The sequence below is a fragment of the Rhineura floridana genome, chromosome 19 (assembly GCF_030035675.1).
Source record: "Rhineura floridana isolate rRhiFlo1 chromosome 19, rRhiFlo1.hap2, whole genome shotgun sequence".
Classification (NCBI taxonomy): Eukaryota; Metazoa; Chordata; class Lepidosauria; order Squamata; family Rhineuridae; genus Rhineura; species Rhineura floridana.
Window position 1 is genome coordinate 24,687,026 of NC_084498.1, and position 25,123 is coordinate 24,712,148.

Sequence of the window (25,123 nt, forward strand, 5' to 3'; positions counted from 1 at the left end):
GAAAATAGACGGCATTCTTCAGAGGGGAAGCATTCTGTACATGCTCAAAGCCCTCTTTACCCATTATTGGTGATTTCTTTTTTTTAATGTGTCAAAAAATGGTAGACAGTCATTTTGGTCTTTTATGAAGAAAGAAAGAAAGAAAGAAAGAAAGAAAGAAAGAAAGAAAGAAAGAAAGAAAGAAAGAAAGAAAAAGAATTCAGAAGGAAGGGAGCAATCTTTCTGAGTTCATTAGAACTCTTCATCAGAACGGGAAGCCAAGGGGGAAAAAAAGGGGGGGATGCAAAAAAGGATGTGTTTTTTGTTTAGTTTTTGCAGGGTACCAGACAGGATGGCACTGTTATGCAGACTTCGTATCACCCTGGGCATGCCTACTCAGAAGTAAGGCTAACTGGGTTCAACAGGGCTTCCTTCCAGGCAAATGTGGGTAGTATAGTGGCCAATAATAATAATAAACTGCATCTTATCAGAAGGGAACAGAACTCTGCATGTTCTTGGAAACACTAAAAAAAACAACCGCCTGCTGGCTCCCTTCAGAGAACAGTCACTCTGTGCATGCTCGGAGGTGCCAGAATTTTTGAGGTGTGGGTGGTGCCACCCTGAAAAGGCGCTGCTGCCGGTCAGTGTAGACCATACTGAGCTAGATGGGCCGATTAGTCTGTCTGACCCAGCCTAGGGCAGTTTCCGACCTTTCTGTGGGCGGCGGCGCAGGAGGAGTCAGCGGCCATGGAGGGCAGCCGGTGGGCGGAGAGAGGCGGAGGCAGAGGCTGCGCCCCAGTCCCGGGCCGGCGGGTCTCCTCCCCGTGGGGCGGGACGGGCCTGGCGGAGGAGGCGGCGCCTCGGGTCGGCTTCCCCTATAGCTGAGCGCCGGAGCTGGGCGCCGGCCTTGCTCGCGCCGCTGCTGCCGCTGCCTGCCCGAGCCGCGCGCTTCGGGCCTCCGCTGCCGCCGGCGCGATGGACCTGCGGATCCTGGAGTCCCGGGTGCGGGTGCTAAGCCTGGCCCGCGGCGGCCTCTGGCTTTACACGCACCCGCTGCTCAAGATGCTGCTCCTGCCCCAGCGAAGCAGGTGCCCGCCAGGGCGGGGGTGGGGCGGGTGGATCGGGCCTCTAGTGGTACACGTGTGCACGCGCGCGCACGTGTACCCACCCAGGGGCCGCGGAGGGGAAAGCGCGCGCGAGTGTGTGGACTAGGCTAGACGGCGTTCGGAGGCGGGGTGGCAGAGGGGGTGTTGCCATTCACAGATTGGGCTCCATGGTGGGTGCGTACACGTGTCCCTGGAGGTTGTGGGGATGGACCGGGTTGGTGGTGCATGTTTTGTTGAGTGTGCGGATCAGGCTTTGGGTGGGGTGGACAGGGGCAGAGTTGGGCTCCGTTGTGTAAGCGACACATGTTCCGAGGGATTGTGCCTCACAGTGTATGTCCCAGGAGGTTGTGTGGATGGGCCAAGGGGGTATGCCGAGTGTGTGGGCTCATATGGAGTGGAAAGGGGCGGCCTTTGGCCCCGTTGGGTATGCGCGTTTCAAGGGGCTGGGGTGGTGGGCAAAGGAGGTGTGTGGACTAGACCCCATTCTCGAGGATGGGGCGTGAAGGGACTGGGTGGGTGTATATGCGTGTCCCAGGAGGTTGGGGTCCACTGTGCGTATGAACGGGTACCAAAGGGTGTGTGTGTGTGTGCCTGTATATTTACTTATATATTTGTATGCTGCTATTTCATACAATAAAAACGTTAAAAATACAATAAAGCAAAGGCCAATTGTTGCAAAAATTAATCGGTGCATGTGGGAAGATGGGCCCAAAAGATGCAGGTACCCTAGGCCCCATTTTGGAGGGTGTTTCTGTATGTGCAAATGAACTCCCTGCTGGCCCCGTGAGCCCAAGAGTGCACGGGTTTTGAATGCAAAGTGTGAAAAGCCTCTGGTGTTGCTGCACGATTGGACCCCATTGTGTGGCTGGAGTGCGTGTGTATGCACATACCAGGGAATTGTAGAGGTGTGGACCGCTTTGAGTAACCCCCATTTTGGGTGGCTGGTTATGTACAGGGTTGGGTTCTGTGTATGTCTAGATACCAAGGAATTCCGGTGTTGAGGCAAGATCCTAACCCCTTGACCTGTAAGCCCCCCTGCTATCCATTGATGGCATGCACAGTGACATCTTGGTGGTTGGGAGCATGAGCAATGCGCTGGGAGGAGGGCTGCATGGATTGACTGCAAGCAGAGGGAATGTCAGTGCCTGTGGGAGGGGGCAAGACTCAAAGCCTTGCTCTTGAAATAGGGGCAAGATTAACTTGCAACTGCAAACAAGGTGCAGGTCAATCTCGACCCTCAATAAATACATTTCAAGCATTCTTATACCACTTCTACAGGCATGGCTTCCCTATCCCCTCCAAACTGTAGTTTGCTAATGGCGCGGAGGGTTTTTATTTATTTATTTATTAAATTTATATCCCGCCCTTCCTTCCAGAAGGAGCCCAGGGTGGCAAACATCTTAAAAACAAAGCATCAAAATGTTGTTAGGAGACCTTTAAGAAACTACAGTTCCCAAGTGTCGGGGGGGGGGAGGAAGCCATGACTATTTAAGGTTGCAATCCAGTGCATGCTTACTCAGAAGTAAGCTTCACTGGGTTCAGTAAGACTTGCTCCTAGGTAAGTGTGCATTGGATTGCAGCCTAAGTGAGATGAGTGTGCTTTAACTGTGTTTTAGAATGTTTTTAACTGTAACTATTTTGGTGTTTTCTTAAAGAAATATTTTTTTTACACAAACAAGGTCAAACATTAACAACAAAAACAAATCAGGAATAGTCAAGGTACGAAAATATAGAAAGTACAGTATACATCTTCCATTGTTAGAAAAGTTCTCTCTCTCTCTCTCTCGCTCTGTCTCTCTCAGCTTTTTATTTATGTATCCAACAAGTAAACCAAACAAGAAAAACAAGCCGATAAGTAAGAGAACAAAAGCTGAGGGCCTAAAGCTTAGTTAATTTCAATTGCCGTTTGTTTTTGTGTTTTAAACTTGTAAACCGCTTTGGTGTTTTTAACGAAATAGCGGTGTGCAAACATATTTATAAATAAATAAATAAAATTTCATCCTAGCAGGACTTCCCATAATTCATTCTGAGTCTATAGCGTCCCATAGTCACCATTGGGTCCTCTGCCCCATCTTACAAATTTTGGGAATGTTTTTAACTGTTTTTTTAGTATGCTTATCCTTTTTCTTGCTGCCCTGGGCTCCCTCGGAAGGAAGGGTGGGTATAAATTCAATAAATAACAATAATAATTCTTCACCATTATCATCAAATAAAAGTTGTATGATTTGGATGCATCCTAACTCTGGTTTGTGTGGGATTTGATGGAGTAAGAAGGCGGCTTGCTGTAAATATCTAAAACGTTTTTAAATGTGTTTAAAGCTTTTCTTTTACAGATGTTTTTAAAGATGCTTTGTTTTAATATGTTTTTAAGTCTTTTGTTTTTAAGAGGTTGTAGAGTGGTTTTTAGTGTTTTTGATTGCTGCTGTGGGCTCCTTCTAAGGGAAAGGGTGGTATATAAATGTAATAAGTAAATCATTTTGGTTCAGGAAAATATTGAATGTACCCTGACTTTTTTGGTTCGGAGGGGTAGAGGAAATGGAGTGAGGGTATCTCGTTTGGGTGTGTTCTTGCTAAGCATCTTTTTAATCTCGGAGGCGTTACCCTCTTTAAGCCCAGAGGATGGCAACAAGACACCCCCCCATCCCACCCTAAACAGCCAAAGGTGGCCTTCTCAGGGATGCTGGCTGCACGCCCCTCTCCCAAATTGCCAACCTAAGGGTTAAAAGGGGGTGTTGTTGAGAGCATCTTATTGTAATCGGGGTGTAGTAACAGCAGACTATTTGGGGGGCAGGGGATGCTCAGGCCTTAGGGCTCTGCCTCCTCGCCTATTCTGGAAAGAGATTCTTCAGTGCATCTAATTGCTGGCCAAGGTTTTAAATAAGTTCTGCTTATTAACACTTCCACGCTTTGGACTTGCAGTCACAGTGGAAAAATAGGTGGTGTTTTTTTTTTGCTTTAAAAATATGTATAAAAATCCTCTGCTTTCTCAGTATTGAAAACTGGATGTTTTTCCCTGTGATGGCTTGAAAGGCTTGCAAAAACAATCAAACCCTCTGCCCCCACCCCCTTCAGCTACCCTTCTTGGAAGAGAACAAACAAACAATTACAGGGTGTTAAAACTCGCCCTTATTAGATCAGCCCTTCCAATTGGATCTGCAGTTGGCTGGGATTGCTGGCCAGCCCTCTGTTCTGAAAATCTTTTGGCCTATGCCGACCAACTTCTGGAATTCCACATTTGTAGGAGTTTTTTTTGGAGGGGGGGTTGTGTGTGCATAGAATTTGGTATTTGGAAGGACTATTCCTGTGTCACTGGGTCCTTTGCTTGCTTCTCACCTCTGATGCTTTTGTATGAGAATTTTGTATGTGTCCACCAGTAGAGTAGTGGTAAATTCAGAAGTGAAGGGTCCTTTCATGACAGTCGCAGCCACCCTCCATCCCCCCTTTTTTTGCTGCTGGGTTGAGAACCTTGTTGATGCCTTCGCCCGCAACAACAGACATCCGTAAGAGCCAATGAGTATGAAAGAGAGAATTAGCTACTGAGAAGAGTCTTCTCAGTGGCTGACTCACCTTCTTTCACTTTGATTGGCTACGATCCTCAGGAAAGGACAAGGAAGCATGCTATAAGACTCTTCTCAGTGGCTAACACACTCCCCTTTCATGCTGATTGGCTCGTGGGATGCTGGAGACACAGGAACCCTGCTCCCAAAAAGGTAAGGCACCTAAGACCCCCCCGAGACCCCAGATGACTACACCCCTGGTGTCCACTGTATTTTGGAAGGTAGGAGGATGGGAAGAGAAACCAGAATAAGTTGATGCTGCCTCCCATGAGCTGGTGGGCTCCTACTGGGAGGAAGGGCGGGATAGAAATCTAATAAATCAATAAATTTGGGGTGAACTAGAAGTTGATGAAGATGGAGTAATGCACCCTAAAACTGACTCCCTTTAAAACTCCACCAGATACATTTTGGGTTAGCTGGAATTTCTGAATGCTGCTCAAAGGCTAGCAAACGTTTATGCGGTTGGCTCAAAATCGGCAATGCAGATTTTGCTTTCTTCCCAGGTGCAAATTCTTCAGCCTAACTGAGACTCCTGAAGACTATACGATCATGTTGGACGAAGAAGGCTTTAAAGGTACTGGTGCCTTTTTGTGTGTGCGTGCTGGCTCTCTTGGACTTCTTTGCCTCTGGGTTGCGACCAGCTGAGTCGCATCCGTCTCCTTGCAGCGTTGTTGCTGTTTCCGTTTGCTGTGGGCTTGGTTTGATTTAGGGTCTAGTATTGTTTTTGTCTTACGTGGGTTTTGTGTATAGAGCTGTATGTATCGCAGCCTGGGACCACATGATAACAATAATCATAATTTTATTTTATATCCTCCTTTCCTCCCCAAAAGGAGCCCAGTAACTGCCAGTAAAAAAACACCTGGGATATAAGTCGATCAGCTGGTTTACTTTGCCTTAGTTCAGGGGCAGGGGACTTTTTTCTGCCAGAGGGCCACATTCCCTCCTAGGCAACGTTCTGGGGGCCATGTGCCAGTGGTGGGTGGGGCCAGAGACAAAAGTGGGTGGAGCAAGAAATGTAAATTTTAATGTGGTATGATAGGCTAGTTTCTACACACACTTGCACATCCCTCCATCCAGAGGTATTATGAGAGTTCAAGGACACATTCTAGGCAGGTAAACATAGAAGATGTGAAGCCAGGCTGATGAGGGGTGTGGCCTGGGGGAGGGGGTGTGGCTAAGGAGGCAGTGTGGCCTGGAAAGAGAGCCCCATGTGCCCAATAGAGCGGGCTGGAGGGTTTCCCAGTCCTGATGTAATTGGATATAACCCTCTGTGTTTAATTTCTGTCGCTTGCCAAAGGTCTTAAGAACTTGCTATCCCACTTCTTCAAAGAGAGGTTATGTGGGTTTTGGTGGTCATACGTGATTCAGCTTTCAATACCGTTTGCTTCTGCAAAAGTTTAAGGGCGGACATACTGCTTTGTTCTCAATCAGTTCATATCCAGTTCCTTGCTAAAATCCCATAACTTGGTATACCACAAAGGTCCCGGGGTTGTGGTTGTCGTGCTATAGTGCAGAAATGTCCCTCCAGACAGCGATAATGCTGTAGCATTGAGGAAGCATTGCAGAACAGCTAATAAAGCAGAATGACGTGCGGATGCTCCAGTATAAATCTGCCACAAATGCACTATGATTGCATCAATGACGTGTTGCAGAGTATACCCAGCAAACAACCACAGCCTGGAGGGGCCCTGATTTTTTTCCTCCAAAGGCTAGCCTGCACACCACTACCAGCTGCAAAGGAACCTACCTGGGAAAAGACTGTCTGTTGAAGATGCTGGCTGGCTTTCCGATGGGAATTCCTTGCACATTTTCAGATTGCATGTTTTGGGGCCCTCAAAAAAGGGTGAGCATCGCTCTTCCACCTGTTCCTCTCTGCCACGGGCTTATCCCTGCTCCCAATTTCGAAGCCATTTTGCCTTTGATCTGAAGGGGGTAAGGGAAAACTCAGGCATCCTTCCAAATTCGCACTCATTTGAATCTTGCAATGCAGTTCGCCAACCAAGCAATGTTTCTAAAAATGTATACGTTAGGGGAAAGTGTGCATTAAAATGAGTACAGGAGTGAAAATAACATGCAAAGATGCATTATATGATGAGAAATGGCTTGAAGAAATGTTTACAAGAGTCACAGCTGCTTGCAAAAATAAGTGTGTTAGGAGAAATTCATGCTAAAATGCTGGATTAAAAGCAAAAATTAATCTGGTCCAGGATGCTCTAAGAAAGGGATGTTTGTTCTTCACTGGGGGTGCTGAAGTGCATCCTTTGCCCACAGCAGGTCTCTGGTTCAATATCTGGCCTCTCCATCTTTTAGAAAAAGGATCTTGCCCTAGTGGGAACTGCTGCCAGTCAGAGTAGACAATACTAGCCCAGATGGACTTCACAGTCTGACATTATAAGGCAACTTCATATGTACCGTTCATTGGTTTTGTCGAATGAACCCCACTAATTTCTAGGATTATCAAGGGATTGAGAGAAATATCCTGGTCAGTCTCTGTTTTTTTCCAAGCCTAGAAGGGAACAGATGGACAGCAGATGTTGGCATTGTGAGTCTGTTTTGTTTACCCCATGGGGAAGGGTGCAGGACTGCGGAAAGCGAGATAGGAAGCGACTCCGGGGCCGTTCGGTCAATGCTGACAGCAGCAGCTTTTGTGTAACTGGTTCCTGGATCCCCTCCAGGACGGCTTTGGCAGGACATTTTCGGAGCGGATGAAAGGCACGGCCTTTCCAAGCTGTGATGTCTCTGTGGGGTTTTTTTGTGTGTGCTGTTCCCATAGAAAAGGCCTTCCCCCTTCCCCAGTGAGGGGCAAATGCGCCATCGGCAGAGAGCAAACCTGGGAGGAAGGTGTCAGGCAGGCGATGCCTTCATGTTACTCAGCTGCGGGAGAAAGAGAAGGGTGTCTTTTCTTCTGGATTTGTGGTCCTGCTGTGGCAAATTGCCATCCTTTGCAGTTTTACCTGCATCAGTGGGCCCCTCCAGACAGGCTTTTTAATTGTCATGAAGAGCTGCACTCATGAGGGTATCGGGGCGATGATACATGACCCAAACTTTCAATACTGTTTGCGCCTACAAAGGTTTTGGGGATTGGAGCAGACTTAGGCACCATCTGAACTATAATTTAAAGCATTATTATTATTATTATTAATCCTACCCTTCCCCTCACAACACTCTACGGCCATACTACCCTGAACACGCCTGATCTTGGAAGCTAAGCAGGGTCAGGCCTGGTTCGTACTTGGATGGGAGACCGCCTGGGAATACCGGGTGCCATAGGCTTAGAGGAAGGCAATGGCAAACCACCTCTGAATACCTCTTACCATGAAAACCCTATGAATATATCAAAAAGATTCATAGGGTCACCATAAGTCGTAATTGACTTGAAGGCATATAACAACTAGACTGCCCTCACAGGGAGCCCAGGGCAGCAAACAACAAGTGATAAAACACTAAAAACATGTTTTTTAGAAAAAAGCTTAAAAAATAAAACATCGTCTTAAAAACAATTCCAGTACAGATGCAGAATGATCTCTGCTTGAAAGGCCTGCTGGAAGAGGAGTCTTATTTTGGTGCCGAAAATGCGACAGAGACGGTGCCTGTCTAATATTTAAGGGGAGAGGGTTCCACTTTATGCCACTTTAAACAGCCATGGCTTCCCCCTCCCCTGCTGCCCAAGAATCCTGGGAACCGTAGTTTGTTAAGGGTGCCGAGAGTTGCTAGGAGACCCCCTCTTCAACTCACAGAGCTACAATTCCCAGAGGGGTTTAATAGTCATTCCCTCTTCCCAGGGAGCTCTGGGAATTGTAGCTCTGTGAGGGGAAGAGGGGGTCTCCTAGCAACTCTTAGCACCCTTTAACAAATGACAGTTCCCATGGCTGTTTAAAGGGGGATGGTCCTGCAGATGGGGCCACAGAGCTTTGCTTCTGGTCGATGCATGTCCCATCACTTCCTGCTGAAATCATGCCGCTTTTTGTACCACAAACGTTCCGGGTTATTTTTGTGCCCTGCTTCGTTGCTTTGCAGTTCCAGAGTGTACCTCCAAATAGCAGTAATGTGATAACACTGGGGAAGCATCCCAGAGCAACAAAAAAAGTGGGATGATATGTGGACGCTCCAGAGTAAGCCCACCGCTAACAAAGTATTGCTGCATCAGTGACACGTTGCAGGAGGACACCTGCCCCCAACCCCCAGTCCGGAAGGGCCCCACACCTCTCAGCTGAACCACCAGCAAAATGGGAAATCTGCGGCCCGGGACTCACATGCTTCGTATTTTAGGCTTTTTTGAAGACCGAGGATCCAGTGCTCTGAGAGAGGTTTTTCAACCCTTCCCTCCTCTCTTTGCTAGGATAAATCACTTCCCAAAAGTTGCACTGACACTGGGTGCATGGAGAGAGATAGGGACAGCTTCTCTATGAACAGGGCCCATCTAGTGCACCATCCTCTTTTCCCAGGGGCCAACCAGAGGCCCCAGTGGGAGTCCCCAAAGCAGGACTGGAGTGCAACAGCTGTGATTCCCAGCACTCTGCGGCATCCAGAGGCATACTGCCTCTGAGAGAGGAGATGGAACATGCCTGTTCCGTGAACATCCCAGAGTGCAGGACACAGAATTATGGGCTCAAGTTAAAGGAAGCCAGATTTTGGCTGAACATCAGGAGAAACTTCCTGACTGTTAGAGCGGAATCCGTGACCTCAGGATGCGGTGGGCTCTCCAACCCTGGAGGCATTCAAGAGGCAGCTGGACAGCCCCCTGTAAGGGATGCTTTAAGCTGGATTCCTGCGTTGAGCCGGGGGATGGACTTGATGGCATCAGAGGACCCTTCCAACTCTATGATTTTTTTCCCCACGTCCCAAAGAAGAGATAATTGTCGCTGGGAGAGGCAATTTACACTGGAGAAAAGGCATGGAAGGGAAGGCTTAAAACCTCCTCCCAGAACACATCTTTGAATTAGCAAAGCAAGGCTACGTACATGCCATACTTTTAAAGCACATGGTGTCCCCCCAGAATCCTAGGAATTGTAGTTTACCCATCACCGAGCTACAATCCCCAGTACCCTTAATCAAACTAGAGTTCCTAGGATTTTTGGGGGAAAGTATTAATATCCTGCCCTTCCTCCCAAAGGAGACCAGGGTGGCAAAAGTAACAAAGCAATTGAACAGCAAATTGAACAAAAAGACAAGCATTCTAAAAAACAGTTTGAAACAGTCTAACACACAGTTACAGTTTCAAAACAGTCTTCCATCCAGTGACCTCCAGGCTGCGAGGAACAGTTAGTTCCCTTCAGCCATCAGATGCCTGGGTAAGCAGGAATCTTTTTCAAGTGGTGTGTTTTAAATGTATGGTGTGTACACAGCCTTAAAAGCCTTGATCTCCAATGTTGGCGCTTTTTTCATGCACGCGTGCCCCCAACTCCAAAAATCTGGGCAGCCATGTGATGAAAACACCCATTGATAACCTTCTTCCAAGATGTTTCTTTTAATCTTCACTTGATCCTCCTAAAAGGACAGTTCTGATCCTCCTGCCCCCCCGGAAATTAAGATCAGCAGAATTACCAGTGTCTTTTTTTTTTTTGGCTTTGATGCAGTTTTATTATCTGGACTAAAAGCTTTGATGCTCTCTTGTTTTTCCAAGAGGCCGTTCAGTTCGTTCCCTCTGGTTCCCAGGCTCCCTACAGCCCGGTTGGTCATTGTTCTTGTGAATGACTCCATCCTGTTTCCTTGGAACAGAAGCCCAACAGGGCCTGTGTGGATGTAACCCTTTGTTTGTCTTCTAGGGGGGATTGCAACCTGTGCAGTATTTTGCTTCCCACCTACACCCCCACCCCCTCCATATCTGCCTGCATGTGTATGTTTGTGGCTTGTCACCCGGAACAGAAGCACTAGCGTTCCTTCTTGTGCTTTTCCCATTGCGTGAGAGGGGGTAGCATCCTTGCCCTCCCTCTGTTGCATTACTGGTGGCCCTGCCCCCCCACCTGTTGGGCTGAACATCTGCAATGAGGACCTTAAGTTAGGACCTGGATTGTGCAGGGTTCTGTGATGATGATTGCGTAAGAAGAGCCCTGTATAATGCTGTGGCTGATGGGAGTTACAGTCCAAACATCTGGAGGGCAGCAGGTTGGGGAAAGGCTGGGCTAGGTGGAGCAAGCTTGTTTGTGTGTTCTGAATTCGCCTTTGGAGCAGCTGAATCGCATAAGCAAGGCTTGTGTTGGACTCTCCTTTCTATTTGGGGATCGTTCCAAGCCCCTGTTGGCGTGGAGCTGAGCTCTCTGGGTAATGGGACAATTTGTCTTAGGTGGGGATGGGCGTGCCGAAGGCATTGGAGCCCATTGGCAGGGACGGGTAGACCCAGAGCCAAAAGGCAGGGAGTATTTTTAACAAACCGCTGCTCCAGATTCCAGCAGCCTTGGACATAGAAATTCTGTTAACCTCCCTGGATTTTTTTTAAAAAAGAGTTGTGACACGGTTTTGCTGTATTAGACGGTTGGGTTTTTAAAAATCTAATTAAATATGTTTATTTATTAGATTTGATTCATGCCCTTCTTCCCAAAGGAGCCCAGGATGGCAAACATCAAAATGTTAAAAACAATGCCATTAAAAAATAAAAGCTTGCTTAAAACATCTAAAAAACAATTAAAACCCCTGTAAAATATTTAGACGTCTAAAAGCAATTTAAAAGCCATTGCATGCCCTCACCGTTACTGATTTCAAGGGTGCCATAGCCAGTATCTGTCAGCCATCAAATGAACAGGAAATGTTTCTCCCAGAAGCCAGTCATGAAGAAGAGTGACGCATCTCACCAGACTGATATTTTCAGTAGCTGAAAGTGGTATCGTTTAACCAAGTCCCTCTCATCCTTGGCAGGGAAATGCACTCTGCAGATGCTCAGAGGCAATCTCCGTTGGTTAGAAGATAGAGGCAGATCCACTGCCCTCTCCTCTATAGCACCAGTGGCCTCTTACCAAGATCAGCCCCTTTCTGCCTCCCCCATCTCCATCCATAGTTCCCTAGGGTAGGAGGGTATCTAATCAATAAGAGCCATAACAAATGATCCTTCCTCCAAACTGGTATCTTCCAGATATTTTGGATTCCATCAGCCTTAACTAAAAACACAATGGGTTTTATCCAAGGCTAGCCCTACTCAGAGTAGATCCATTGAACCTAATAGACCTCAGTAAGTCGTGTCGCTTCATTTCAGTGGCTCTAATCTGAATAGGGCCCCATCAGCAGTATACATTTAAAGCAGTGTGGCGCTACTTTAACAGTCATGGCTGCCCCCCCCAAGAATCCTAGGAACTGTAGTTTGTTCAAGGTGCTGAGAGTGGTTAGGAGACCCCTATTCCCCTCACAGTGCTACAATTCCCAGAGTTCCCTGGGAAGAAGGACTGATTGATAAACCACTGGGAATTGTAGCTCAGCGAGGGGGGAATAAGAGTCTCCTACAAGGGTCTCAACACCATGAACAAACTACAGTTCCCAGGAATCCTGGGCAGGGAACAAGCCATGACTCTTTAAAGTGGTATGATGCTGCTTTGAATGTTACAAATATACAGTGAAACCATTTAAAGTTGCTATTTTTTGAAAAAGAATAAGAAATAGGATAAAGCATTGTAATATGCAAAAAAGGAAAATGAGGGAGAGAACAGGCAAGGTGTAGTGGTTAGAGTGTTGGACTAGGACTTGGGAGACCAGAGTTCGAATCCCCACTTAGCCATGAAACTTGCTGGGTGACCTTGAGCCAGTCACTGCCTCTCAGCCTAATCTACCTCACATGGTTGTTGTGAGGATAAAATGGGGACGGAGGTGTGCCATATATGCCACCTTGAGTGCCTTGGAAGGAAAGGTGGGATAGAAGTGTAGTAATAAATAAAAATTAATATCTGCATATGAGTGAAGGATCTAGCTCCGTATGGAAATCCGCTGCCAGTCAGTGTAGACAGCACTGAGTGAGATGGACCAATACCTTAATGGGTAGAAGGCAGTTTCCTGTGTTCCCATTTAAGAACATAAAGAAGAGCCTGCTGGATCAGGCCAGTCGCCCATCTAGTCCAGCATCCTGTTCTCACAGTGGCCAACCAGGTGCCTGGGGGAAGCCCGCAAGCAGGACCCGAGTGCAAGAACACTCTCCCCTCCTGAGGCTTCCGGCAACTGGTTTTCAGAAGCATGCTGCCTCTGACTAGGGTGGCACAGCACAGCCATCATGGCTAGTAGCCATTGATAGCCCTGTCCTCCATGAATTTGTCTAATCTTCTCTCAAAGCCATCCAAGCTGGTGGCCATTACTGCATCACATGGGAGCAAATTCCATAGTTTAACTATGTGCTGAGTAAAGAAGTACTTCCTTTTGTCTGTCCTGAATCTTCCAACATTCAGCTTCTTTGAATGTCCACGAGTTCTAGTATTATGAGAGAGGGAGAAGAACTTTTCTTTATCCACTTTCTCAATGCCATGCATAATTTTATACACTTCTATCATGTCTCCTCTGACCCGCCTTTCCTCTAAACTAAAAAGCCCCAAATGCTGCAACCTTTCCTCGTAAGGCAGTCGCTCCATCAGCCTTTAGTTCAGAACCACGAGGACTAGAATCTTAATTCATTTCAGGTCATGTGGTGAATCTTTGTCCTTCAGATGTTGCTGAAATACATGTCCCATGACCTCTGATCTCTAGCCATGCTTGCTAGGCCCAATGGGAGTTGCAGTTCAGCAACATCCGGAGGGCCAAAGGTTCCCCACTCCTGTTTTAGGGGAATGGCTGTTGTGCAGTGGTAGAGTACCTGCCTTGCGCGCAGGAGGTCCCCAGTTCAACCCCCAGTAGCATCTCCAGTTAGCACTTAGGGGAGACCTCTTCCTGAAATCCTGGAGAGCTGCTGCCGGCCAGTGCAGACAGGTCTGAGCGAGACAGGCCAATGGTCTGACTTGGTATATGGCAGCTTCCTACATTCCTAATCAGTTGGTTAATTGACTATTCATATGCTATTTTTTAAAAAATGGATTACAGCCCTACTCAGGAATCTGTGAGATGACCATCAATAGTTTTGTTTTTTGAACCCCAAATCCTGGCTCTCCTCACTTCCCTTCCAGAGCTGCCCCCGTCTGAGTTCCTGCAAGTTGTGGATTCTGCCTGGCTGGTGCTCAACGTCTCCTCCAACGGCAGTGCCCCAGCCAACATCCAGCCTATTGGGGTCACTAAGATTGCCAAGTCCGTCATTGCACCATTGGCAGAGCACAACGTCTCGGTGTTAATGCTCTCCACCTACCAGACAGACTTCATCCTGGTGAGTTTCTCTGGGTAGCTATTGTAAGGGGAGGTGGCTGCTTGGGTGAGGGCTGTGGCTCAGTGATAGACCCCCCTCTTTTTTTAGTCTCCCCAAAGGCCCCACCTTCAATTCCCGGCAACTCCAGGGGAGGGGGTGTGGCCTGGGGAGAATTTTAAGGGCTGGGAGAAGAAGCTGGGAGGGCCGCATTTGGAGGCCAGGCCTTGTTCAAAGCCATTTATTTATTTTATAATGGCTATCTTTCGGTCTCTTGGCCCACCATCGCACCCTCTGTACCAGCGATGATCTTGGGATCTGTCTTCCAGGTGCGGGAAAAGGACCTCCCTGTCGTGATCCACACACTGGCAGGCGAGTTTGATATTTACAAGGAGGTGAACGGGGAGCCGGTCCCCGCAAACTGTGAAGATGTGAGCAATGGGTTTCTCAAGCCAAAACAAGGTGAGATGATGAGTTATTTCATTTATGAATCGCTTCCCATGAGGCATCCTGAAGCTACTTACAATACAATCACATATATAAATGTAAATGTACCACCTTCAAGTCGATTCCGACTTATGGCGACCCTATGAACAGGGTTTTCATGGTAAGCGGGATTCAGAGGTGGTTTACCATTGCCTTCCTCTGAAATCACATATATAAAAGCAGTTAAAACAGTTACGTGTATAGAAACATGTTGTAACATGTTTTACAGTCAGGATTCCTTGGGGGAAGCCATGACTGTTAAAAGTGGTGTAGCACTGCTTTGAATGTATGGTGCAGATGTGGTGACTCCATTTCCATTTATACTGAGGACTAGTATTTGTTACAGGTCCTGTTTGCATAAATGGATACTAAGACTGAATAGCAGCACACTGAGAAATGCAATGAAGCTATCTCAGCCGCGCTGGAAATGCCCACTGGTATAATACTGCTTTAAATGAATGGTGCAGATGGAGCCAATGTGTCAGCCAGATCCAATGAAACTAGATACAAACTTTACACATTATGTAGATGCAGGAACAAGAAAGCACATTTTTGTTTTGCTTAGATGACAGGGCGATTCGTGCCTTTTTTCTTCCGTTTGCACCCTGCAGCAGCCTTGCAAAACACAGCTCTGGAAGTTGTTGATTTATTTAAAATATTTTATCAGCCACCAGCAGTGTGCCACAGAAACATTTTTTAAAATTGAGGAGGTGGTTAAAAAGAATCCAGTGTACAATAAGCACTGAACTAAAAAGGGACTGGGAAAATGGAAAATAAAAGGAGTTTTCATCTAGTACTAGAAAGAAGATAAAGGCGGTTACCAGGCAAATGGACGATTGTGACAGAGCACAACAAAGGCCCCTGATGTATGTAACTAGGGAAAGCATTCCACAAATTGGGAGCCACCACTGAAAAGGCCTGTCCTAATGTTGCCACCACCCCCATTGCCACAGTATTACCTCACTGGATCGCAGCCAATCTCTGGGGAGTCCCTGGCTGTTGGGGTGCTGGGTTTCTGACCCTTTCTCCCTCTTCTTCCTAGAGGTGAATCCCACCGTCCACCCAGTGCAGAGTCCCCAGAACAGGTTCTGTATCCTGAGCGTTGCCCCCGACTCCTTGCCAGCCATTGCCACCATCCTCATTGATGTCCTGTTCTACTCGTGCAGGTAAGAGGTCTGTCTTACAGTGGGCAGGGTTGAAGGCTGGTGCCATCCTTTATCACAGAACCAGTGTTCTGAAGCGGGATGGCCATTCACTTTGCCCAGTCTAAAGCCAACGATAGCTGTCTAAATGTCTCACTTTTGGGTGCTAGACACAACAACCCTGTGAGGTAGTCTAGGCTGAGAGACTGTGACTGGCCCAAGGCCACCCAGCAAGCTTCATGGCTGAGTGGGGATTCAAACTCCGGTCTCTCAGGTCTTAGTCTGACCTGACTGTAACCACTACACCACCACTGGCTGTCGCACAATATTTTGATTGTGACCTGCCAGTTGCACAGAGGGTTTTGTCCAAAAAAGTGGAGGGGGGGGCTCTTCCTGATTTTTTCTTTCCCTGGCTTGTCTCCAAGTAGGTCCTGCGTAGAGTAGACCCATTGAAATCAATAGACCTAAGTGTGTTGTGTCCGTTCATTTCTATGGGCTACTCAAGAGTGCGACTACAAAGGTATTATCTATCTTTCTGGAATTCTGTGTGACCCTACGTTTATTCAGCAAAATTGGTTTATTTAGGCTATTCATTTATTTCTTTAAGAGATGTCTTACCTGCCCTTCACTGCCAGGTCCCAGAGTGGGCAACATCCATATAATATTTAATCCAGTATGGGTGATAGTCAACTAAGTCCTGCTCAGAGTAGACCCATTGAAATGAATGGACCTAAAGTAGTCATGCCCATTCATTTCAATGGGTCTGCTCTGAGTAGGATTAGCGCCGGATACATTAAAAATAAATAATACATAAATTAGTAATAAACAAAATCCACTTATTTCAGTGTGACTTGGTTGGCTCTCACCAAATACTGTTTTCCTGTTTTCCTAATTTTGGAAATTTATTTTTATATAACAGAACTTGTATACTGCTTAATCATAAAAACCTCTAAGAGGTTTACATAGCCTATAAAATACTTTAAAATTATTGACAAAAGTCAGAAATTAAAAGCAAGCTGACCTACTTTCCCTCAAAAATATCAATAAAATCAGCTGTTAAAATTATACATTGTAAAATAAAATTACGTATTAACATAAAGATACCTTTATGTATCTGGTTAGACCTACCTAAACAAAAAAAGGTTTAGGTGCTGAAAACGGTGCACAGTGAAGGGATCTGCCCGATGTCAAAGGCCAGGGACTTCCAGAGTGTAGGTACTGCTGCACTGAAGGATATTACTATTAGATAAATAAATAAATAAATAAATTTATATCCTGTCCTTCCAGAAAGAGCCAAGGGTGGCAAACAAAATACACTAAAAGCACTTCGAAACATATTAAAATAAAACCTCTTTAAAAACATATTAAAACAAAACATCTGAAAAACAAATTTAAAGAAACATCTTTTAAAAACATCTGAAAAAGCAATTCCAGCACAGATGCAGACTTGGATAAGGTCTCTACTTAAAAGTTTTTTTGAAGTATAACATGATTAGTAGTGGTAGTGCTAGAAAGGTAGTTCCCATATGTGGGTGTGCAGCCTGCTCTAGATGGGGTCGCATCCCCCTTGAAATGTAATTTGTCACTGGAGGTGCACAGGTGGCCTCGGACTGCCTTTTAACTAGTTTCAGCTTGTTTGCCAGCTGCGACTGTTGTGGGCCATTCTCTTGTAACCTGCTGAATGGGGTACTGTCATATACTGTACATGGGGCTGCCCTTGAAGACAACCCAGAAGTGTCAACTGATGCAGAATGCAGCTGCTAGAATGTTAACAGATTCCTCACCCTTGGCTCAGAGACTGTCTTACGTAGTAAACGGTATATAAATAAGTAAAATCAGTAAATAAATATGTTCCTCTCCACAGAGGTGTTTTGCTTTCTGTGCCATGTGAAAACAAATCTGTTTTTTGAAGCTGGTCACCCTAATCCTTTACTTTGGCAGCTCATCTGTTTCTCCTTCCTCCCACCCCTTTTGCATTTTCAGCCCTCCAAAGGAAACCACTTCAGCCAGCCAAGACCTTGACTCCATTACGTTCTTTGCCTTTTCGCTGATTGAGGGCTACATCTCCATTGTCATGGATGCGGAGACGAAGAAAAAGTAAGTGTCCTCCATAGGCGAGCTTGGGGAGACAGCTTGGCTGCAGATAGTGTGGTGGTAGGGGGCAGGGAATTAAATTCTGCATGTTATTTGAGAGCAGGACCAATTCCACAGCCTGGAGAGATCCCATTAATGCTTAATACAGGGGGTGGGGAGCCGGTACAGCCCTCCAGGGGTTGCTGGAATACATCTCCCATCATCCCTGACTGTTGGCCAAGCTGGCTGGTGTTGTTGGGAGTTTTGACATGACATTGCCGCTTCATTTTTCATCCCAGGAAGAGTTTGTGTGACCAAATTTCCATTTCGTTAAGCTGAGGCTGCAATGACTTGAATCAGTGAATCGGGTAGACTGTGGGTGGCTCCGTTACGGCACTTTACTGTGGCATCAGTACTCCTTGGAACGATTGATTGATTGAATGATTATTAAATTTATACTCTACCTTTCCTCCGAGGAGCTCGAGGTGGCATACAAACATGGTTCTCCTCCCTCCCCATTTTATCCTCACAACAACCCTGTGAGGTAGGTTAGGCTGAGAGACTGTGACTGGCCCAAGGTCACACAGTGAGCTTCCTAGCTGAGCGGGGATTTGAACTCTGGTCTCCCAGGTCCCAGTCTGACACTCTAACCACTATACCACACTGGATCTCCAAAACTAGCGTATTGAATGATAATTGCTTCTCCCCCAAAGAATCCTGGCAACTGTAGTTTCCCCATAACAAACCACAGTTCCCCAGGTTCTTTGGAGGAAACACTGTGCTTTATAATTAATGGTGTGAATTTGACCGTGCGGATGTGTCACTGTGTTTAGGAAAAACTTGGCCAGGGGTCAGAAAGCACAGAGTACTACTTGGGTGTCTGGCTTTAGAGAAGGTCCCAGACAGCACTGATCAAATCCTCCTGTCCTCTCCCAGATTCCCCAGTGATCTCCTGCTGACCAGCTCCTCAGGGGAGCTCTGGAGGATGGTGAGGATTGGTGGGCAGCCCCTGGGATTTGGTAAGTGGATCTCTGCACCATGGTCTGGGCTTTCACATTCTGTGCTCCACTTTTTCCTGTGGATGGGTGTTACTCATAATAGTCCATTTTATTGTTTTGAACAGTGTAATTAGATGCTATCTGGAAAGGGCAGCTTGCAGTGAGTTAGAATCTCCTTCCGGTAAGCAGGCAGGGAGATCTTGCAAGAGCTGGCTCTTTCTGTCCTCTTTCCTTGAGCCACAATTAACTGTACCAGGCGAGTGCCAGTATTCCATTAAAAATGTTTCCTTTTTTTGCACTTCAAACTTTAAAGTAGCCTTGACAAAACCCTTGCACCTATTTATATGAACATTGGTAGGCTTCACCCCCTCAGAAAGGGCTGCTATGCCTGCAAATTTCATTCAGTTCTGTCAAAAAATCAAAAAGTTACAGGTGTGGAGTCCCCTATTGTTGCCATTGGGGAAGATATCCAAAGCTTTGGAAATGAGCTGCAGTGAGGTTTTGCTTTGGATCTGAACTGAAGCAAGATGCCAGGCTGAAGCACCTATGCAACTGCTATCCAGGACACCAGAGCAGGATCTGAATCAACTTCCTTTCCTGCGCACACCCCTAGTTACTGTTTTTGTTTACTGCTATTTCATTCAAAACATCAAAGTGGTTTACAAGAAGTTAGAAAACAACTGCCACCACCATATCATAAAAACATTAACAATACAATAAAAACAAACTTCAGCTATTGCAAAAAGACATATTCTTAATTGCCTGCATAAGCCTGGCAGAACAGAAAGATTTTCAGCAGGTGCTTAAAAGTTAAAATAGGAGGCGCCTGCTGAATCTCATTCCGAAGAACTGGGCCAATAATTTCATGTGGATGTTAAATGAGCCTTGCTAATTTGGGGGACAACCAGAGCCGCTCCTGCAGATGATCTCAGTGACTGAGCTGGAATATAAGGGTTCAGGTGGTCCCTAAGATACCCTGGGTCTACGTTGTTCAGGGCTTTGTAAATTAATACAAGGACCTTGGACCTGGCTTGGTAGTGGATGGGCAGCTAGTGCAAATGTTTTAAGAATTGTGTCACATGTTGTCAGCCATGTGCTCCCATCAGTGTTCTGGGTGCTGCATGTTGTACCAGCTGGAGCTACCGAACCAGGGCCAAGGGCAGCCGAAAAGGAAAGTACACCATCCAGCAGACATCCCATCTGGACCCAAATCAGGACTTAGGAGCAAGAAAGGGCTTTTATTTCCAAAAGGGTGCTGTTGGTCATGTGCTTCAGTAAAGGGCAACCAAAATGATCAAGAGGCTGGTGCAATTGCCCTCTGAGGAGAGGTTGCAGCATTGGAGGCCTTTTAGTTTGGAGAAAAGGCGAGTCAGAGGCAACATGACAGAAGTGTAGAAAATTTCACACGGCATGGAGAAAGTGGACAGAGAAAAGTTTTTCTGTCTCCATCGTAACACTCAAGAGACACCCAAAGAAGCTGAATTTTGGAAGATTCAGGACAGACCAAAGACAGGACTTCTTTCACGCAGCGCATTGTTAAATTAAGGAATTCACTCCTAGGAGAGGCGGTAATAGCCACCAACTTGGATGGCTCTAAAACAAGATCAGACAAATTCATGGAGGATAAGGCTAGCAATAGCCGTGCTGGCTATGCTCTGCCTCCACAATTGTAGGCAGTCTGCTCCTGAATACCTGTTGATGAACACCACAGGAGGGGAGAGTGTTCTTGTGCTTGGGTCCTGCTTGCGGGCTTCCCAGAGGCATCCGGTTGGCCACTGTGAGAACAGGATGCTGGGCTAGATGGCCCACTGGTCTGATCCAGCAGCCAGGCTCTGCTTATATTGTCTTCTCTTGCCTCCCAAGACGAATGTGGGATTGTGGCTCAGATTGCTGAACCTCTGGCTGACGCAGACATCTCCGCATACTACATCAGCACCTTCAATTTCGACCATGCCTTGGTAAGTCGGTCAGATTATCCTCCAAATTGCTAGCAGTTGTGAAATGAAGAAATGGGAATTGCGAGGGTGGCTGCTGCAGATTGGCTATCTGCCAACATGGGGGTTTCCACAGGGTAGTTTATTGCAGACTCTGTGCTGCTCATGCCTGCTGCATTTTAGGCAGCGCCCACACCATGTCATCCTTGTCAAATGTCACCCCATATTGCCCCTCCTTGAAACCAGATTTACCATTTCCGCAGATTTTGTTTGTTTGTTTGTTTATTGGTTTTTCTGTAGAGGCAGTCAAGCTAGATTTAGTAGGAAGAATATTAAGGGACAGTTCAAGGTTTTACTAGTCCCTTCAATACTTCTATAAATCAATACAAACACTGGCTGTCCATATGCTACCAGGCCAAGCTCAAGGCTCTTGTATTGATACATGAAGCCCTGAACAACTTGGGTCCAGGATATCTTAAGGACCTCCTGAGACCTTATATCCCAGACTGATAACTGAGATCATCCGGAGAAGTGTGGCTAGTTATCCCCTGTGTTACAGAGACCTGATTCGCCTGAACCATAAGTCTGGCATTTGGAGCGTTGCCGGTCCCACGCTTTGGAACACTCTTACAGCGGAGATTTGGCAGGCACTCTCACTTTGGGCTTTCGGGCATCTCTTGACGACTGTTTTACGTTTAAAATTGTTTAATTGTTTCTTGAGTAGCCAGTCATTTTAATGATTGTTCTGTGCTCCTTTTAATAGTGCTGTGCGCTGTCCTGATATTTTGCGGGAGGGCAGTATATCAATATTTTTATAAATAAATAGGGCTTCCCAGTTCCCATAGGTATCTGGCTGGCTCACTGTGAGAACAGGACAATGGACTGGATGGGCCATTGGGCCTGCTCCAGCACATAGGCTCTTCATATAGTCTCGGGCAGCCAGTATCTTATCTGAGCTTCCTGTAGGAAGAAAACACCGTTTGGGCCCATCTGTAACCGGAACCTGCTTTTTCCTTCACCTGTTGTAGGTTCCAGAGGATGGCATTGATAACGTCATTGAAGTGCTTCAGAAACGACAGGAGAGTGGGAGATAGCTCCTCGGTCTCTCTCAGCATCTTCAGTGCCTACTTAAGCATGCAAGCTGAGTGGATCCTTGTCCCAGGACGCCTGTTCCCTGAAGCAAGGCAGTGACACCCACAGCAATTGACTCTGCACAAAGCTGACAGCGTGTCTCCAACCAGCTGCTGGGGGGGGGGGAGTTGTTGCTGTTTGCTCCCAGCAGGGGGAAGTCTTGTGCCTTCTTTCTAAATACTCCCTCAGAACTGGTTGGGTTGCGATTGCCTGGGGCTGACTTCAGTATTCTCAAAGCCCCCCTCTGCTAGCCTTCCAGACCTATTGTTTGGTCCTCCGCCCTGCTGAAGGTGGAGCCAAGGAGAGCAATGTTTCCCCCAGTAGTCCGCTGGCAGGAGATTCCTCTCTCTGTTTTTGCACATTTCCTGAGCTTTCCCAGTTGGAAGACAAGCCTGGAACTTTTTTTGTTTTCCTAATTTGTTAGAATTGCACATAGTTCCCTATATTCTAGGGTTGAGGGTTTTTTTTGTTGTGTTTTTTTAACGCACAGTTCTGATTGGGAAATACTGGGGCCGTTTCTTGTAGAAGTGGCTGGATGAGTGAACTGGAGGTGATTTATATTCCTTTTTGTCTCCCATCAAATTCCTGTTGGTAGGTCACTTGTTCAGTGGCTGTTTCCAGAGCCTTCTCGCACAATCACCAAACCCTTTTTTATCAGGGCGGTGCCGTCCGTTTAACAGTATTAGGATGATGCATTGGGGTAGCCAGCCTGGTGCCTGCCCAGATGTTGCCGGACTCCAACCGCTGTCATCCCTGATCCATTGGCCGTGCTAGCTGAGGCTGATGGGAGTTGGAGTCCAGCAACATCTGCAGGGCACCAGGTTGGCTACCCCCTTGCATTAATGGACAGGAAATAATAGTTGCCAAATCTCCTGGGTGGGGAGAGGAACTTGAACAGAAAATGCACCCTTATTTGCTTTTTCTCCCCCCCCTCATGGCCTTAAAGCCTTAGAGTGCCTTCTTGTGCTTTTAAAAAGCATGAAATTGAGATATTATCCCATTTCCTTTGGGCTAAGGGCATAGAACAGGTTGCTAGCCTATGGCAGGCTGTCAAGACTTTGATAACAGCCCCATCTAGGGTTGATTTATTCCTTTTTTGGCAGTGGGGGGCAGGGACAGACAGAGGGCAGCTGGCTCTTGTGAGTAGCATAGTCACAGGGGGCACCCTATATCAGAGCTTCTTCTGCAGCAGGATGGGGGGGGGAGTTAGAAAATGGGTGGGTGGGGATCCCATGCTGAAGACTTTCCTGCTAACTTAAAAACAAACTATCAGCCCATTGCGGGGGAGAGGTCCTTGCTGAGCCAGGGATGGGGAGATTGTGGCCTCCCAGATTTTGTTGGACTCCCAACTCCCATCAGCACCAGCACTCAACGTGGCCAGAGGCCAGAGATGAGGATGGGAATTGGAGTCCATCAACATCTGGAGGGCCACAGATGTTCCTTATCCCTTTTGTGGGGCTAATTCTCCAGTCCCAGGGAGAATCTTATGTGGTGGTAGTGGTGGTGGTGGATTCAAAAATGTGATTCCCTACCCAGAAATTGCCTGCAGAAGCCACATAGCCCCTTCTGTGCTCTCGTGCCCCCGGAGTTCTTTCCAACTTGTCTTGCTTCATGTGTAGATCCAGCTTGACAGTTTGGGTTGTGAGAGGATTGGGGGTTAAAAACAACCACAAACCAGCAGCAGCCCCGCTCCATGTTAGAAAAGAGGGTTGTCGAGATCATGCAACTCTTGGGTGCTATCCCAGATGGCAGATGTTTGTAGGGAGTGTAGTGCCAAACCTCGGTTGTTGGGATTCATCTCAAGGAAAGGCCGGTTCTCATTCTGTTCTCCATTGGGGAAACCTTCATGTTCCCCATTAGAAGGCAGCCTCGTGAAAGCCGTCGAGGTTCCTGTGTGGTTCGCTGTCAGCTGTAAAGAACCTGCAGGGGAACCAGAGCGAGCTGAAGAACCCTGCCTCTCTTTCTGTTTCGGGTTTGTGTGTGTTGGGGAGAGCAGAAGTTCTTAAAGAGTGTGCCCCAGAATCCGAGCCTTTGGCAAGTTCTCGGCCTTCCACAGGTGCTCGCAGGATGACCTTTTTGAAGCCGCTTGAGTGCAGTCTGCCTTCTTGTGGTTGATTCAGGAAAAAGCTGTGCGTCTGGAATAACTGGAGCCTTTTGCTTTGCAAGAAAGGGAGCCTATCCTGTGCATTTGTCTTTTGTAAAGCAGATTGCCTGGGTCTGGGCCTGCTAGGAAGAGGAACCCCTTTCTCCGGGAGAGGGCAGGGTTAGGTCCCACAGCTGTGTTGGGTTTCAGGCTTATGTTAGGAAGAGCTTTAGAAAAATAAAAACCTGTGGCTGACTGTCCTTTGCATGCCTGGATTTCCATAGCTGCCAAGCGGAGATGGAGCTGACTCTCTGGGCACTGCAAGTCTCAGCCCCACCTGTTGGCCAAGTGATACGCAACCTGAGCTGCTCCTTCTTAACACTCTCCCTCTGCTTGCTCCCTTCCAGCTCTTTTGCCTGCCACAGGTGAAGGGGATGTAGCAACAGTTGCTGAGCAACCCTGTCTTCCCTTTCTGTAGACCTGGTGAATGGGCAGTCCAAGCTAGGCAGCCACAAAGTGGTGATGGGAGCCGGGTAAGGTCACGGTTAGGTTTGCTGGGGTGCCGGTCCCATTCGCCCTCTGGATGGGTTGGCCCAGAAGACTCGGGACAGCCAGGGCAGAAGATGGGCAGTTGCAGCTTAGGATAGTTGGCACTCCTCTGGCAGAGCGAAGGAAGCTGAGAGCAGCAGTGCCTTTCTTAGAAAATGTTTCAGTATTTGATATGGGGATGGGAATCGGTGCAGTCAGACAGGCAAGTCACCTAACCTATATACCTCGAGAGAAAGAGAGAGTGTCATAGGGGTTGCTATGGCTTCCTGGTTTTCTGGTCTAAGGTGACTTACCCAGCTGAACTTCTTTTCAACGCTACTCAAATGTAAACCAGCTTGTCTGCCGCAAGAATCCAAAGTCCTATGTACGTTTGTTTGTGTGTAATTTTTGTGTGTGTGTGCATAGTTTTTAATTTTCTCAATAAAGGTCATTCTTTTTCCAAAAAGTTGTGGTTGGTAATTGTGTCTGATCCATGCCTGAGGCTCAGAATCTCATCCCTTATACATGAATCAGAATCATAGAGTTGGAAGGGGCCTATAAGGCCATCCAGTCCAACCCCCAGCTCAATGCAGGAATCCAAATCAAAGCATTCCCAAGAGGTGGTTGTCCAGCTGCCTCTTGAATGCCTCCAGTGTTGGAGAGCCCGCCGTCTCCCTAGGTCATTGGTTCCATTGTTTGTTTATTATTAAATTCATTAGTTGCTTTTCTACACACGTGTGCACACTCAGAGTGACTGACAGTTAATTAAAAGTAAAAACAGAACAGTGGAGCAACCCTCCTTAAGAAGACTACACAACAGAAGCCCACCAAAAGCCTTCCAAAGTTAAGAACCAAATGCCCGGGAGAA

General features: G+C 47.0%; 1 protein-coding gene and 1 pseudogene across 3 annotated transcripts; both read left to right on the forward strand.

The window, feature by feature from the left end:
• The first annotated feature begins 829 nt into the window (after positions 1-829).
• CASTOR1 (cytosolic arginine sensor for mTORC1 subunit 1) lies at positions 830-24,721 on the forward strand. Of its 3 annotated transcripts, none has more exons than XM_061602815.1 (9): positions 830-1,067; positions 5,146-5,216; positions 13,663-13,904; positions 14,210-14,342; positions 15,409-15,532; positions 17,492-17,605; positions 18,518-18,600; positions 20,443-20,537; positions 21,542-24,721. In XM_061602815.1, exons 1-9 carry the CDS (start codon positions 955-957, stop codon positions 21,605-21,607), a joined length of 1,041 nt encoding a protein of 346 aa, XP_061458799.1. In that variant the 5' UTR covers positions 830-954; the 3' UTR covers positions 21,608-24,721. The 3 variants fall into 3 exon arrangements, with proteins under 3 accessions (XP_061458799.1, XP_061458801.1, XP_061458800.1); XM_061602816.1 differs by having other exon boundaries at positions 832-1,067; positions 13,711-13,904; XM_061602817.1 differs by lacking the exon at positions 20,443-20,537.
• On the forward strand, positions 7,807-7,915 carry LOC133373626 (5S ribosomal RNA; annotated as a pseudogene).
• Positions 24,722-25,123: the final 402 nt, after the last annotated feature.